Here is a 17,836-nt window from a genome sequence, read left to right as displayed (position 1 = left end):
GCCATGTCTTATATTTTGTATACCTGTAATTACTGTTTTCATTATAGTAGGATATTAACACTCTCCATAAAGAGGCAGCAGGTTGCAGTTGTTGATGTGGACTAAAGGAGTGCCGGTCAGATTGAGAGAACCTTCCTCGCTCACAGACATCACTCTTCATCTGTTCATCAAGGCAGTGTTCTTGCACAGACCTGAAGCTATGCGGGGTGGTGCCACTACTCCACTGAGCCCATCACAGTATCCATTCTGGTAGTGATGAGCCCAACTAAGCTTGTGAGAGTCCTGTAGCTACTATATATTCGGCCCAATTACAGAAATATGAACACTTTTAAAAGGTTGAGGTGCACAACTCTAGTCATCAGGAACCACAATGCAACACATTTTCCAGGCATTCTTAAATCAACAGCTGGAGACCTTGCTGGAGCAGTTATTATCCGAATGTTGAATCCTGCATCATATTTTGAGATGTCTAAAGTCAGAGCATGTTTTGAAGTTAAGAAGGGAAGGGAGTTACACAGTACTAAGATGAAATAATACATCTTGCATACATTAAAATAATCCACTTTATTGAACTTTACCTCTTTTATATTTACAACACTTAGAACTGTGTCCATGACAGTATCTTCTTGAAGGTTAAAAGAAAAACAAGGCAGTGAAGCAGTGTAATAACCACAGTACGTAACGGAAAGGAAAATAAAAACATTTGAGCTTACGATATTTTACACGCTAGTAATATCTTTCAAGAAATCATTCAAATATATTGAGCACACAAAAATATACAATTTCAGAGAATTTCACATCTGATGTTCTATTATTTGGTACATTAGCATGTTCTTGCGAATATCCTTACTGAAAAAGGCCACTTAGAAAAATGCACGTCTTTCAAGTTGAGGCCACAAAACTCATTTCATATTCTGAGGCCCTCTAATAAATATAACAGTTCAAAAAAGGCATATTCACACCAGGTCATTATCTTGTCACTACTATGCCCTAGTTTGAACAGCATATTTGTTGGTCCTGTGCACTTTGTCTTGAGCTTCACAGTTGCATGATGCTGCACAACGCCTAGCTCTATGTTCAGATAAAGGTTCTTGAGACACAAACTACATGAGCCCCCAGCAATCCCCACCCTCTTGGTGGGCAGAAGCTTACTTGCAACTGAAACTGTGAAAATGGGAAGGTAGTCAGAAACTGAGACAGCACAGCATGCTGCAACTGCTTGATATGAACAGAAAAATGAAGATGTGTAGAACAAGCGAAGTTCTAAGTCCTTTTCACTTTTCAATGATAAAGCCGCAAAAGAATGAACTGTTCTTGACCCACTGCATGTTGCTTTTGCACCCAAGAGCATCTATTAAGGCTTTGTCATGTACAAGCTTAAGAGGCCACACCACTTTTTCTGTACATCATTCTGACTTTTAATAAAGTCTGTCTTGGGTCAAAAGAGGAAAAGAGGTAAAGCTCTTAATGGGCTGAGTGTTCTGTAGTGAACCGATTGCACTTCAACCCATATTATCACACCTCTTCAAAGCAGGATGACTGACAAACACACTGTGTTCAGTAACATTCCAGTTCTACAAGGCACAAGTCCCTGGGTAAGCCATGCCGATGTAGAATTTATGACAAAAATGTATAAAAAATCCTCTCTAACTATATTGAATTCAATAAATAGAGCTATTGCAATAGTGCCTTTGGACAATTTTTAAATATATTACAAAATGGTACTCTTAACACTCGTGTTGAATTTCCATTACCTGGCATCTCCATAAATACATAAAAAATGGCCAAATGATGTATCTAGAAACCGCCTGAGAAGCAACAGCGGTCATACGTTGCTGTCTTGTAAGAGTGGCTCCTTGGCCTCCCCAGGTGCCTGGGGGCTGTGGGGGTGGCTGTGGGCTGACAGATGCTTCTTCCAGGTGCTGCTCCGTGGGGCCATGTTAGTGTGCTCAGGGATGAACAGCGCCACCAGCAGGGCGAGCAGCACAGCACATGCCCCAAACAGGAACGGAGGACCAGGGATTATTGAACTCTGCGTGGACAGAAATAAATCACAAAGGGACGGTAATTAAAAAGTGCAGAATGAAGCCCGCCAAACCCAGGATTTTTAGGGGTATTATATATCTTAATCTTGAGACATTCAATGTGCTATGTGAAATTAAATATCCCCTGAAGACGTCTCAGCAGCTGAAACGTTGGATTTACCCCTATTTTTCAGGCTGGGATTAACCAATACATGTCTCCTTGCAGCTAACACATACCAACGCAGCTACTCACTTGACCACAGTTTAGGTAAGACTGCAGAGGGGGACCATGAGAGTGTGACCTGTACCCATACACAAAGTATCTGAAGATCAACAGCAAAATCTGCATCCAAGTGTGTTTACCTAACCATTCTTACAATGTACTGCAAGTCATGAAAGACTCCTCTGGGATACTGGCATGACAGGTAACATGTCCTGCGAAGAATGATATTCCCTTTTATAAGATAGAGACAAGTTCTATGGTTACATAGAAACTGAACATCAAAATCCTACCTGTCTGGTTTCATATTTGTTTCACCATCTCATACCATTTTGACTACATTTCACATTCCAGAGCATAATTCTGAGAGACTGACACCCAAACCTAAAGATGATGAGTTTCAATGACAATTCCATGAAGCTGGACACTGTACGTTACCTGATGATTGTGTTGAGAGTGATGTGATGATTCAGACTCAGCTCCCAGGCCACTGTTACTCACTGGGAGTTCATTAAGCTCCACATGGAATATGTAGAAAATGAACCCGTACAGCGCCGGTCCCAGGCCATTACACAGCCCTCGAATCCCAGTGATCATCCCCTGAACCACACCTATAAGAGAACGAGACCGTCAGCCTTCCACACACCATTCACAAGAAGACTTAGGTAAGCAGAAATCTAGCAGGATCACATGAAGATACGTACAGGACAAACATGTAGAGTACATTTTAGTTTATTTTAAAAAGACTTAACCCCCAATGCTGGCATTTAGCACAGGAGAAGACATGGAACATGACTAAAACTGCACCTAACCTCACTGACTGACTGCAAACATGTTGTGCTTCTCTTCACTGTCTCACCAGTTCTAATGAGTAGGGAGAGCTAAGAACGCACAAGCACAGCACAAACATTAGATTAGCTAGTGCAACGATCAAGACAAGATCTTCTGCTCCAGCTCTCAAGGCCAAAAAGATTTCTGGGTTTTAGATCCCTAAAACTCCTAGTTACTGTACTTAACTAATTACTAGCTTAAACTAATTTAATTAGTTTCACAGGCCAATCTTTTGACAATCAAGAACCACACTGGATGCCCTCTAATCTAGCCATTACACTTAAGACTACTGAGCTCTCTCTTAGTGGATGGAGCATTGGATATTTATGAGCTTTTCAAACAGAACTGTCAAACCAAATGGGTGAAAGAATAGATCTGTCTGACTTCACGACACAGCTTTGTGGCGTAACAGAAAAGTTGCAAGATTACAAGTACAAGAAATACATAGCGCTTTCATTTTCAGATGGATGACAGAAACCAACAGCTGAGTTTCTGTACAAAGCGACTTTTTTCTTGCCCTGGGTACCTTGCTGGTCTGCTTCAGCTGTCCTGGACACAAGAGCACTGACTGCTGGGAAGGTAATACTGGACATAGCTGCAACTGCACCAGCAGCCCACATCATCCTGGGGAGAAACCAAGAAGGAAAACTAGTATCAAACTAGAAATATGCATAAAACAGCGACTGTATTTCAGGTTTATAAGATTAAATGTTTGGTTTAATAGTGACAGTACCTGCTTACTAATTTTAAATAACTCAGAATAGGACTGATATTAAAGGTTCACAAATTATACTTGATGATCTGTGACCTACAGTGTCTGCTAGGAAAAGCTCCTAGGTTTTCTACTCCTACAGAATACAAGGCACATACCAGGGTTCTGATCCAAAGCCGTACCAAGCAAGTTGCAGAATCTGGAAGCCCAGGCCAAGTAAAATAGTGTTCTTGTTCCCAATGGACCGCATCAGTAAACTCAAGACTACAGTCTGTGAAGATAGAGAGGCAAGAAATCAATACTTTTTTACCTTATTGAGCCACATGTTTGCAGAGGAAACCTCATGTTTCACCTGTGTTTCAGTGCTACTGCTCTGTGAGGAATGCTAAACTGAAGCCATGATTTCATTAAAGGGAACTTCTTATTGCATCCACCCCTGCTCCTCATACAAACCCCCAATCTCAACAGCACTTATCCTCACCAGGAAGCTGTTGAAATGTCAGACTCAAATGATTTTGATGTCCAACATACTTCACGCAAAATACTCACTTGTATCTGAAATGCTTCTACTCAATCTTTAAGATTCTACTTGATTCTGAGACTTTCCCCTAAAAATGAGTTTTAAAGTTGTTTAAAAGTCCAAAGTTGGTTTATAGTCTACAGCTGCATTCTGGGATTATTCTGTGTCAAGTTAAATTGCAAATCTGTATGTATGGATATTGCCATCCTCCATTCTGAAACTATTTTTAGGTGTTTTTCATATATGTGTATTTTTGAATTGACATGCAGTATTTTGCAAAACCACGTTTTCTGTTTCTTAGACTTCAATTAAAACTGAACTGTAATCACACATAATGTAACCAGCCACAAGACTGGAAACAGACCCCATTTACCTTTGATACCAATTATTTGTACTAAGTTAGCTAGTTATGCGCGTCAAATTCACATAGATCTTAAAGTGGCAAAGACACAATAAAAAAATAAAACCACATGGATTTAAAATACACCAGCTGATGGTCAGCAATTTCAACAAATGTGAAGAAATATGTGAATTAAAGCCACTTTACCCTGGCCTCCTATAACTGTACATAGACTCAAAATGTTAAGCTTTTTAAAAGTCTAGTATTGTTATGAAAACAATGAACAACAGAATACTAACTTGTGCAATAATAGAGAGTAATCCCAGCACAGCTATAAATGCAGCAACACTTTCTGGTGAAAATCCCATCATCTGAAACAAGACAATAACAAGAAATAAAAATCACTGAAAAAATAACTTAGGTATGCATACTTAAATTTAAGGAAAACAACAGTTTAATTTTTATATCAATAGCTCTCTATGCACACAAAAGGTTATATACATTTGAAATTGTGAGAACATAGTGAAGTTGCTTGAGATGCCCTTTTCCTAAAAAGTCCTGGGCTCATGTCATGTAATTATACAAAAACTTCTAGGTTCACAGAGTTTGTCGTTTAATTTGAGTTAAAATTGTAAAATGCGTTTGCTCATTTACGTTACTCACTATGCATCTGTATCAACAGCCATCCATTACTTATTGCCAAAATGACAATATTAATTAATGCCTCAAAACAGCAAAAGATACAACTGTCTGAGTAATGAAGATCTCATGGCTGCTATCAGCATGACTGACTGGCAGTCTGTCTGTGACAGATGTTGGCCATGGAAGGAGATGTTCTGCTTTAACAATCAACAGGCTAGTCCAGGGTAACTGGGCAACTAGCTCTGCGAGTTCTTTGAGCTCTGTGAGAGACAGGCCATGTCCTGGAAGACATGGGGTCATTACAGAGGCTAATGACCACTGCTTAACCTTAGCCAGCTGGCTGCAGTTACACAGTACAAGTGGGCTGATCAGGTTTATACTGTATGTCAACGCTGCCAAGATTCTGTTAATGCCCAGGGAGATCATACTAGATAAATTTTCAATGGTTTCATTTTTACTGTATGTCACATTACAGATTCAATATTTATTTATGATTTATTCTTTCATCTGTATTTTTATTCACATTTTCTGCAATCTTGTTTGATTAGATCAAGTGTTGCATTGCACTTGCGCATCACTATATAAAACATGCTAAAACATTAACTAGATATAAAATGATCCGGGGCTTTGTAACAGTTCTCGTTAATTCTTCTACTAAACACTTAATTGTGAAACGTGATACTTGTTCCTTAATGATTATTACTGCGATGTTACTTGTCACTTTACTCTAACTATAGATTACATTAACTGTATGTTGTTATGAGCAGCCTGGGTCGATGAGCAAGGCAACAATTGGACTTACCTGTCGGAGGTACAGGAAAAAGCTGGAGTACTGGCCAGCTTCAGGGAGGTAGGAGAGGAACACCGTTATACAGATCAGCAGCACTGTAGAGTCCTGGCCCACCTTTTTCAGAGACTAGAGAGAGAAAGAGATATCTACAGTCATTTCAGATACAACACTTAGGGCTTTCGACTGAAATGCTTGAGGTGTGCCTGGTACAATCACTTATTTGGCTCTGGAATAAGTGCTTAACATATTTTACCAATCCATCCATCCACTTTTAGTCAATACAAAATCACGGGGGAGCCAGAGCCTATCTCAGCAAGCAAAGAAGGCAATGTAGGACTCCGGTGTTTCCAACATTTTACAAAATTAAAAGGTTGAAATAATCTGGTTGTGTGTTGTCTAGACAAAAGGGAAAAACAATGGATGAGATTTAGATCCAACATGATTTAGCCAGGATACTAGTTTAGGATCACAATAAACAGCACTGGCTAGTTTCAGTATGAAGAAAGTTCCTCTTCTTCCTTAAGTCTTAGTCTTAGTCTTAAAACCCACACACAAGCTTTTCTTTGTTTAAAGAGCTTGCTAAAAAAAGCAAACAGGTATATGCTGTAGGATTTGAAAACAGTTTTGCAAGCAGATAACTCATCTGATGTTGCAGCAGGTACATGCAAAATACCAGAATGTGTCCAGACATGCAACCGAAAGTTGTCTTGCTAGCTCATCATTAGAGAACTGCTGTTCTTCAGCATCCCAAAAATGGAAACGCTGTGGGTCCTGCTTTCCTTATCTCTCACTGCAGTACGTGCTTCAGAAGTGATTTCACATCTCAGCTTTTATTATTTTTGACCATCATTTATAATGCTTCTTTGTAGGCGTGTTTTGGAATGTCAGTGGAGACCTGAATACATCAGATGTGCAGATGAACCCGACTAGCAAGTCAGACTTGCTACTGAAAAGACTGCTCAGCACTTTAAGGGAAAATCTACAAGCAAGAGATTCAGAACAGAACTGCAGCGTCAGAGCCGCAGGAAACAGAGAGCCAGATACGGACACTGTCAGCAGATCTGCAGGTGTCTGTCAGAATGGCAGCACAATGCCTGTTGGTCACACTGGGCCATATGGAGCATGCAGATGAAGAGCCCACTTTGTCATGGTGCGGATATCATTATGATACAGTAGGCACTCACTGAATTTGAGACACAGATGCACGACTCATCCACACACACTGGCACCGACACCCAAAAATTTAAACTCTGGTTTGGACAGCCCCACTGTACAAATCCAATATTCTACATCATTTTTGATTATTCTTAATCAAGATTTTAGCATGCTGCAATGGCTATTTCAGAACACTCTGAACTTTCTCTATGCGTGTTTCAGAGAGATCTCAAAGTAAATTCGGAATTTCACCTAAGCCCCGATAAGCCTTCAATACCAGAGGAGGTGCAATTAACCCATTAAATTTCTTTTAAATGACATGACTGGCAGAATCTGTATAAACCAAGTGGAGAAATGGTTCTGTGCAATCATTCTCCAGTATTATGGCCATTAACTCAAACAAATGCATATTAAGTGGCCAGTGACAAAAATGGCATCCCTTCTAGTGTACCCACTAGGGCGCCATTCAGACGTATTCCAACATCTTCCATACAGACTGACCCGAGTCAGCATCTAAATCAGTCAGAGCTCCGTGGCCACTGCAGACTCAGTACTCACTGCAAATGGGTCAGCCTGCTCCCAGGAGATGGGGGCTCCCCAGGACGCCGGCCTCATCTTCTCCGGGAGGGACTCCGGCACGGCCACCAGGATAAAGCAGATGTCCAGCAGTGCAATGGCCGTGGCCAGTACCACCACCAGACTGTCTCCATACACTCTCCCAAGGTAGGCTCCAATTGCCGGGCTGGTCACCAGGCTGGCCGCAAAAGTTGCTGAAACCTTCAATTACAGAACAAAAGAAAATATCCAATGACCCAGAATAAACTGGACACAAGTTAATGTTGTTGTTTTTTCGCCGAAGCCATCCTTTTCTATTTTTAATGAGACACACAGTGTCACACTCGACTCCTTCTGGCACCTAATATCATTCTTACACAGCACATTTCAAGGTACGCAAAAGTGAGTCAAAGGTACTTTTATACAAAATGAATATGAAACAACTGTACAGAAAGCAGAAGAGATACAAACTTAAAAAGGCATCCTTCCTTTTAATACAACCACACACAAACCAAAATAATCACAAACCATGCCAGAAAAGCTGAAGGTTAGATCAAACGAATAGATCTCCTTGTCCTGAGTGCCTTTGAAAAGTACTTAGACTTAGTGTGAAAACTGACACTGGAGCTGGCTTGTCTACAAGAAGGGTTGAGTGTGACACTGAGGTGTGCTATAGCTTTAACTCGTTTTGTCAGGAGCTCTGAAGGAGGGTGTGCTTCAGCACTTTGTGAAACAGGAAGAGCTCATGCTGGCCATTCTGCTTTAAACTACTGACTGGTAAAGACCTCCAAGGCAGGTTGCACAGCTAGTGATGACACTGAAAAACCTCCTTTACAAATTAGTTCACATGATACCAATTTCTACAATTAACAGATAATGTTTGTACAGTAATTAAAAGTAAAACAGTCTCTGCTGGTCCTTGTACTGTGTTACAATATGTTTATGGAAGCTTGGTCACTATCAAGATCAATTCTGAATTCAGAGACCACACCTGCTGTTGTTTCTCAACGACCAAGTTAATGGAGTACTTCATTAAGAGTCTAATTAAGCAGATACAAAAGCTCTTTTGAGCAACCTCATCCATCATCAGCAGTGCTAAATGACAACACTGAGAGGCACCCTTATCACTTCTGCGCACCACAGATGCCAAAATGCTAAACCTTTCCTTCCTTTTGGAAAGTGGTAAAAAAAAAGTGACATCTGGACAGGACAGGTATTAAAACGTCCAACTTCTGTTACATTTCTTGTCAGATTCTCTAACAACTTGTTTGCTATTCACAATAGGGATGTTTGTTTGTAGTAATGCAACTCTATTTATGCCATAATCAGTATTTAGTTTGACGATCATCTGCATAGGTTGTTCTATAGGCATTTGTACCCAGCCTGCAACGGTTAATAACAGTGGAGAAGACAAAGATAAATAATGCAACTACGATATTTCCTTTGAGTGGCCTGTGCGCTGCTTGTCCCGTTTGAGCTATCCTAATCATCTCACCTTATTCATTTGAACTTACCATACCTGCACAACTGTTTAATTGTATTTACAAATAAATATTTTCACTGTAGGTTATCCTACATAAGGGTGGCTGATAAGCATAGAAATAATTATAAATTAATTACATTGAAAAGTTAGGCTTGGTTGAAATAGATGAGGAAGTCTGAGCCCTTGTACAATAAACCATAGGGCTCCTTTGGGTTTAGAGCGGGGTGTTAGCCTGATGAATGCTGGGAAAGAACAGTCCAATACCTGTACTTCTATCCCAGAGAGCCTGTGACTGCTGGGAGCTGGGTTGCCAATTATTCGTTATTAACTCTTGGTTATTCAAATGTGACACAACAGAAGCAGGCTACTGCGGAATTCATGAGGGAATTCTGCATGATAATTTTTGTTTTTTATTTAAAGTCCATCTAAATAGCGATGATATTCAAACTTCTTTGAATCCTGACTATTGGAATGAAGCTTTTCTGGAATGATGTTTCTTCCTCACACAAAAACCTCATTCTTGCTGGTGCCTAGACAGAGCCCTGTCTTCTCTTGGTGCTGGAGCAACCCATTTCTCTGGTTTGAAAAAAAAGCCTTAATACAGGGAAACTGAAGAGGAAAAGAACTTCAGGCCACTCCTCTTGCTTGTACTCTGCATCAGATTGTCATTATTTACTGGAGCCAATTCAGCTGCTAACCTCATTGTTTTGCAACTATATTCAATGGGAAAGGGATTTTAATTTGCCAAAACTAAGCATTTTTAGCCACACTGGAAAAACTATAAGCCACACCAAAAAAGTTAAATGGTAACTATGGATTTCATGTGAAATAGATATTTTAATAACAAACATTCTTAATCCATCCACCCCTCAATTCTACAATTATTTTTTCAGTTCTGAGCTGAGTCAGTGTATTTGTGTTTACATAGCTGAGTAAACAATACAGAAAACAGACCTTTTTAGTCTCCTGTCGCACACAAACTTGCTTTGGTTGAACTATGAAATGAGACTGGAGTGCTTTCACTGGGCTAAGTAAAATGGAGGAAAGGAAACATGTCCTGTCAAGTTCATTGAAATCATCCTGCCTCTTTCACAAGGCTTTAACGCCAGCCAGGTGAAAACATGGTGAGCTGTAGAACAGAACTGGTCACCCATGGCGCTGTGGCCAACAGTCAGTGGGAATGTGGAGCTTTACAAGCATGAAAGTTTCCATTCTGCATAGATAGTGCACTTCAGAAGCCCACACCAATGTCCCCTGTGAAGGCCAGAATTGGTTTATCCATTTTTAAAGACACTAACCTGCTGGAGGAAAACAAATGTAAATACTAGGTTGTCCTCTTTTCAAATACGTACCAATCCATACGCCATACTCCTCTCATGTTCCTGGGTTATGTCGGCCACATAAGCAAATACCACAGAGAAAGTTACAGCAAATACCCCAGACACAGAAATTACTGCAAAGTACCACCTGAAAGACAAACATGGGAAAACGTGTCAGAATTGAGGATGCCTAACAACTTGATGAAGTCCACAGCCGCAAATCGCTGTCAACAACCCCATCCTACGTGTATCCTGATAAGTAGGTCGAGTTACGGATCTCCAAATCAAGCATAAGACTGAAAAAACACATTCTGTGTGCTCATACTTAAAAGTGCAAGTATGTTCTGTGCTTACTTTGCACAGAATCATAGGTAAAGACAAGACCCAACCCAATGACATAACTGTGTGCAGTCATTTTCTCCCCAAGACAATAAGCTATCAGTCTATGGTAAATAGATGCAAACTTCACAGGTGATAGTATATGAATATGATGCTTTCTCTTCCTAACACCCGTATCTTCTCATTCGTGATTTTATAGTTGCTATTGGTGATGTGAAAGTTGTTTCACAGGTGTTAACAAAATCAGAGAAACAACTGAACTGAACTACCAAGAGCCTTGCAGGGACGTTTTGAATAGTGAAGTTTTGCTTTGCCGCCCAACAGCAGATGAAGAAAGACCAACCTACCAAGGGCTGATCTTCATGAGAGGAATGGGAGCACAGGTAAAGAAGACCGTTAGCAGCAGGAAGGACTTGCGTCCCCAGACATCTGACAGGGCACCAATTAGGGGAGCACTCAGGAATGAGAGCAGACCCTTCAGATAAAATATAACCCATGATAAACAACAGTAACATTGCAAAGGGCGTTCTTCTTATGAACTGTGATGAACTTTACACAGCTAAATAACAACGCAAAATGGGATGCAGGTAAGCCATTACAGAGTCATGCAAATAAATTCAAGCCATTTACAAGACATACTTAGAGAAAGCAGTAAAAATCTGAGGAAAATAAAATTCTTAATCTTTCATGTCTACCTGTTTTTCTATTATAAAAGCTTGAAATTACCTGCACACTTTATCTCAGTAAAAATGATGCATTTATAAACATAAAAGTAACAGTTAAGGATTTGATTCACAAGATATGTCGGTTAAGTCAGGAGGATTTAAAGACTTAATCAAGCAAGATTTAATTAAGCGTGCATAATCAACAACACCGACAACTTGTTTCACAACACAAGTCACACACAGATAGGCAGATTTATGTTTATGAATATGTTTTGGATTTGCAAAGCCGAGTACAAATGTGAATTTTTGTAGAATGTTTCTCACCTTTACTCCCTGAATCAAGCCATTCATCAAAAACGTATGTTTTGGGAATGTCTCGTGCAAAACCTTTAAGAAGAAAAAAAACCCCTGAAACCCACCATTTTCTGAGAAATAAACCATTACCAAAGATATAACTACATAAGGTTAAGTTAAGTTCAACACATTTGCCTAATTGAACAGAAAAACACATTAAGCTTTTTTACCAGTAATCCTTCAGTTAAAGAAATTACAGGCATACAGTACAACAGAATTAAGCTACAGTTTACAATGAGATATTTGTAACAGGCTTAACATTCAATTTTTTCTTAAAGACTTCAGTTTTTCTTAAAGACTTGTATTTTCTTCTATTACGTATCTACAAGTCTTGATTTGACCCAAGACATCTTTCAGAACATTTATTACCTATTTCTTTTTTTTTTCAGCGTAACAAACCATAAAGACTGGAAATGCACTGATATCTTTCAGATACTATAACTGCACATACAACAAATGGCATGGTTACAATACCTCCAGACAATATTGCACTAAATGAGGGATTGGCTTGGAATTAGTCTTCAAAATCCTATATGACTAAACACCATCTAAATGAATCCACTGGATTATTTGAGGCGCAACCATGAAATAAAGACCTTTGGGCATAGGTGAAAAACTACTAGGAAGTGTAACAGACAAAAATAAAAGGGTGTCACTTTGTAAAAAGAGTTGTTTGTGCCTGCAAACAAAGCAAATAAGTTGTAAAAGCCCAGACTTTGTGATCCTGCAAGTCTGTGGGAGATCTGTAGTCAGATAGTGATACCCAAAAACAAGCAGGATGAGCAGAAAAGCCTCCTCTCACATTCCTGTTCCTATGCTCAATCTGTGTATACCACAAAAGGAACAAGTAGAGCTACATTCCATGCCGAAAAGTAAAAAAGGAGAGAAAAATAACATCTCAGCTGCATAGTCCTCTTCAGAAGTTACACAACTTTTTCCATACACCTCAAGAAGGCCCACTATCTTCTGAGATATGACTGAAACAGCTAACATGCTTAGAAAACATTGCAACTGCAGCTTCCCACTTAGTCATATAACCTGTGCATCTGTCTGCTATTTTTAGCACCCAGGGAGTTGAGGGGAACACAGTGTGCTGAATCATACAGTCGTAGTAAAAGGCTGAACTGTGCAGAGATGACAACAGTGCCATTTAAGTGATACAGTCTGTATGGTTCTTGGAAGGGAAAAGACAACTACTCGCAAGATAAGAATGGGGTCCTAGTGGGATTCAAGCTACAGAAGAAATGTACAGATTCCCGTGATTGCCCAACAAAAGGTGTTTCATTTAAAACGAGAAGCGAATTTCTGCAGATGTGGCTGTCAGGTTTTGTTCTCACGAAATCCAGAACCACCCATCACTGGGACATGAAATTGCACTGAATCAAAATATTGAGGATACACTGGGGAATGTTTCATAAAGCCTTTCAAGATGGCAGCCTGCAAAAGCGGATTTAATAAAAACTGGGAAAATCATACTCTTACAACCACCTGAAATGGTAAGGTATTTCAGCAGAAAATACCCCATTCAGTTTTGAAGCGTGCACAAAGCAGGAAGAAGGCACCTATGATATTTTGTCCTTCACCTCAACCAGAGACCAATCAAAGCTACTTTTCCAATGATGATATTTTGGTCAGTCACTCACAAACTCTCCTCAGAAGCACTGTTGAGTAAGTCAATAATTATTATGGCTGGAGGAAACTGTCAGGAAATAACACACGGCATTCGTTTTACAATGTCCTTCTACCCCGAAATCAGGAAAACCTCATCCTTACCACTAGGGTGGGAGCAGTCAGAAGACCCCAGGCAAAGAACTCCAGGAATATCACGATCACTGCATGGTACACGCTGGGAGATCCTATTCCCTGTGGCTGTGACAAGGGGAAAAAATACAATTAGGAAAAGTGAGTGCTTTTCTTTAGCACCCCAGAGCGCAGATGGACTATTGAGAGAGAATAGAGACACACGCGTCCAGGCATTGTCCTGCCTCCTGTCATCGCCACACGCTCGTTTATCACGCTGATAAGCTCCCGCGACCTGGCAAGGTCTGTGCTTCGCCTTTATTTTCATCCCCCATCTACGAACAGACGAGCAGCGCGATGACAAGGCCAGCTCTTTGCTTACTGTCTGCAAAATCGCTGCGGCGCATCCAGCGCTGTCTCGCTTATTTCGTCATCAAAACACTCCGGGGCGGAAAGTCCAGAACGCCAACGCGAACACTCACTCCGAATAAAAAAAAAACACTTCAATACTCCCACTGCTGCCCTGAGATGTTATTTAACATCGGGTCTTCCACTGTACTCCATCAAAAGACCGTCGCATTCTGCACGGCCGCATAAGCGATCCTCATGTCCAACATGACAGATGGACACATTTTCTTATAAAGAATCGGATAAACGACAAGGAGAAGGAATGGGGGGAGAACGTGGCGCAAAAACACATCGCATCTCCCCGGAACAGCTAAAACGATGCAGCGACAGGAGCCAGCCCGGCCGCTCAGGTGTGATCAGCAAGCGGATTTCAGGCGTGACACCGCCTCGGATACACGCAGCGGAAGACCCAGATCAAGAGTCTCCAAGCAGCTGGTCGACAAAACACACAGTTCAGGCCGTTAAACATTAAATAAGCTCTCCCCATAAAGTTATACGCTAAATTACAGCAATAAAATGCTCATTTACAAGTTTACAAGAAATCCGCTCACCGTTCCTCCATCCTTAATGATGATCTTCTTCGCCAGCATAATACTGCGGTTCGTCCGCTTTTTCTTCTTGGCCTGTGTCATATTGCCATTCTAATGCTTCTTCTTAAAAAAAGAAATGGTAACTAACTAAAACAAACAGAAAAGAAGACAAACACGAGAGCAAAAAACTGTTAAAATACCACCATCAACTTTCTACAGTAGCGAGACAACCCCATTCATCTCACTGCCGCCATCTTGACACAACAAACACCAGCAGCCCGCGGTGACGTCACATCGCACGATTCCGAATGTTTGGCTACGTCAGATGACCCCCCCTCCCCTTTGTGACGTTTACGACTGAAAAGCAACCCTAGAATTCAGACCGTAGTCTTGTCACAAATTGCATCGCTTTCACCATTAAGACAGAACTTCACCACTCAAAAATGCCATATCAGGTTTCCATAGCCGTAGTGGAACCACTAAACCAACCACACTGGTATTTCATCAGACATCTGTAGCGTTATAAAATTGTTGTGCCCTGTACGGTAATTAAACAGCAATATCAATACAGCTGAGTTCAGTTTATTGTGCTATGCACAAGTGCAATGTATGCTCCAATACAAAAAGACATTAAAGGAATCTTCAAAAACAGAAACACAAAACAGCAGTAGCAGCAACAAGTTAAATAACGTACAACTTAAAAAAGAAAAAAAAAAACATAAGTGTGAGCCAGTGGTAGGGGTAAAGTTCAGTAATCTGACAGCTTGTGGGAAGATCCTGTCTCTGAATTTGGAAGTTTGTGCCTTTATGCTCCTATAATGCTTACCAGAGGGAAGGGGGGAGAAAATACCAGAATGACTGGTGTCCTTAGCGATACTTCCAGCCTTCCTGAGACAGCGAGCTGTAAAAATGTCCACAATAGAGGGGAGCTGTACCCCAGGGATGGGCTTGGCTGACCTGATCACCCCCTGTAATGCCTTCTGGTCAGACAATGGCCAACACTTTTTGCGCTTACAGTAAAGGTTTAGCATTCCTTTTACACAATAAAATATTTAAACTGTAGGCAACCTATAAACACTTTAATTCCAGACTAATAATTAATTCCAGAACCCAATATTTTAATGGTACCTTTAATGTTTCCGAATCGTATACCTTTTCCGGATTCTTATACCTTATGCCCATAGAAAACTCAGACTCAGGCAGGTGTTTTTAGTATTGTAGTTGGAGGATGGGTTGAAATTTCAATTTAATGTCCGACTCCTTATGTTAAATTATTATGTTCTGATGCTCTGAGCATCACTACACTGTGGACATTAGAGTGATAACACAGAAACCAAGAGAACTAGAGCAGGAAACCCATTAAATGACATTGGTTGGGGTTTTTGGAGGGCTTCATGGCCTTTCTGTCTTTTTAACTAACTTCATTGATCCTATTACAGCACTGATTCACCCAAAATGAATACTTTTCCAAAAGCTTTGAAAGGTGGCAATTTATAACACAACTGGGTCACATCAGTGAAATCTAGTGGCTCATCAGAGAGTTTTTGTTAGGTGCTGTAACATTCAGTAGGCAAAAGGATGCTCACCCGAATAGTGCAATGCTGGTACTCATTTCCAGATACTGTAGATGGGCATCAGAAATGGGGCAAGATACCTTGCTCACCTTGCTTGGAGATGCCACAGCACTGTCTTCAATAACAACACAAACCTAAAACTCTCCTTCTGTTCAGGATGCCACGGGCCTAAGCTCTGCATTGCCCCTAGTTAATTCAAACAGGGCTGAACATCCATACACCCATTTTCTAACCATTTCATCCAAATCAGGGTCGCGGGGAAGCCAGAGCCTATCCCAGCAGGCAATGTGTGCAAGGAGAGATGCCAGTCCATCGTACTGCAAACACTCACAGGGTGGGCCAATTTTCCCAGAAGCCAATTAACTTACATGGGGAGAATGTACAAACTCCACGCAGAGAGCACCCCAGGAATTGAACCCAGGGCCTCAGTGCTACGAGGCAGCAATGCTAACCATTGTGCCCCCTATGCCACGCATCAGTGCTGAACATTAGGGAAAAAAATCTGAAAAGGATGAATGTGCCCATGTAAATGTGTGACTGTACAGCAAAACCGACAAGCTTATATTGAAGTAATCTGCATTAAAAAACTATAAAACCTCATTTGTGATATGATCCTCATTTTTGGTTACAGTTGTTAAAGAGGTTTTCGCTGATCTGGACCAAAAAACAACCAGTGTGAAAGTCTTTCCATGTCTCAAAGAAATGTCACACAGAGGCATTTTAAAGGACCTTAACCTCTTTAGTCTTAAAAGAAGGCAGTGAAGGGATATGGTTCATTATTTTAATGCCTCTAAAGTAAACACAACCCAAGGAACTAGTTTTAACATAGCTGTGAATCCAGGACAAGGATAAGCTGAGGTAAATGTTTATTCCATGCTGGGAGGGAAAGAAAAGAGACAACAGGTGTGTTTCTTTGCAGCCTACGCATGCTGACACAACTACCTACTTGAATCAGAGAGTAGCTGCTTTCAGATGAAAATGGGGGGCAACTTTTTCAATATCCCTTGACTGCTTTGTGCCTGTCTGCAATTTGTCATTTACAGGGCTGGATGGTACTGTTGATTAAACCTGAACTGAGAAATGCATCTAATAAAATTTTGCAGACACAATTTTGTACCTGTAAAAAAGCAAATGTCATTTTAATATGCCTGTCTTATCTGTTTAACAAGTTTACAGTTGTCAGATTTCTCAGGACAACACTGTTTGCAAGTCTTGGATAAAGGAGAATCAAATACTCTTCTTAGTCATCAGTAATTGAAATGAGAATAGAACAACACTTTTGAATACAGCATCTGGTTATACGTATAGTCCCTCTGTTTTCTCTGGGATATTGCATTTTAGCTTTCCAATTGCCTATTAGCAATAACCAGTCGTTACCTGTACCGTAGTTGTGAACCCAAACGTTAAGAATCCGGCCAAAAGAAAAACATCACAGCAAGCCCAATCTCTCTCATCCATAGTACATTCAAGCAAGACCTACAGTACAGTATGGGGGTGAGGAGAAACAAGCAGGCACTTTTTAGGACGAATAATGCAGAAAAACAAATACAAACCTTAATTCCTACAAATGAAGTCACCACGGAAAATAAGAATACCTGATTGCACGGTACGCTCTGTTAACTTCAGTTTGTTTTT

The 17,836-nt window shown here is 40.5% G+C and overlaps 1 protein-coding gene across 1 annotated transcript; it reads right to left on the bottom strand.

The window, feature by feature from the left end:
- Positions 1 to 545: 545 nt before the first annotated feature.
- On the bottom strand, positions 546 to 14,939 carry LOC102684944 (hippocampus abundant transcript 1 protein). Its single transcript, XM_006635038.3, has 12 exons — positions 14,649 to 14,939; positions 13,723 to 13,818; positions 11,920 to 11,982; positions 11,278 to 11,405; positions 10,625 to 10,739; positions 7,793 to 8,011; positions 6,092 to 6,205; positions 4,947 to 5,018; positions 3,946 to 4,058; positions 3,602 to 3,699; positions 2,683 to 2,855; positions 546 to 2,032 (listed from the first exon to the last, which is right to left on the bottom strand). The coding sequence occupies exons 1-12, from the start codon at positions 14,727 to 14,729 to the stop codon at positions 1,826 to 1,828; spliced, it is 1,479 nt and encodes a 492-aa protein (XP_006635101.2). The 5' UTR covers positions 14,730 to 14,939; the 3' UTR covers positions 546 to 1,825.
- Positions 14,940 to 17,836: the final 2,897 nt, after the last annotated feature.

The sequence above is a fragment of the Lepisosteus oculatus genome, chromosome 9 (genome assembly GCF_040954835.1).
Source record: "Lepisosteus oculatus isolate fLepOcu1 chromosome 9, fLepOcu1.hap2, whole genome shotgun sequence".
In the NCBI taxonomy this organism is placed as follows: Eukaryota; Metazoa; Chordata; class Actinopteri; order Semionotiformes; family Lepisosteidae; genus Lepisosteus; species Lepisosteus oculatus.
This window is presented reverse-complemented; position numbering and strand designations above follow the sequence as displayed.

Excerpts from the sequence above, each read along its gene's own strand:
- LOC102684944 (XM_006635038.3), bottom strand. The coding sequence starts at position 14,729 with ATGACACAGGCCAAGAAGAAAAAGCGGACGAACCGCAGTATTATGCTG. Across the intron at positions 4,059-4,946 it reads TACTCTCTATTATTGCACAA|ACTGTAGTCTTGAGTTTACT; the intron begins GTTAGTATTCTG and ends CTATCTTCACAG. Across the intron at positions 2,033-2,682 it reads ACTCTCAACACAATCATCAG|AGTTCAATAATCCCTGGTCC; the intron begins GTAACGTACAGT and ends CTGTCCACGCAG.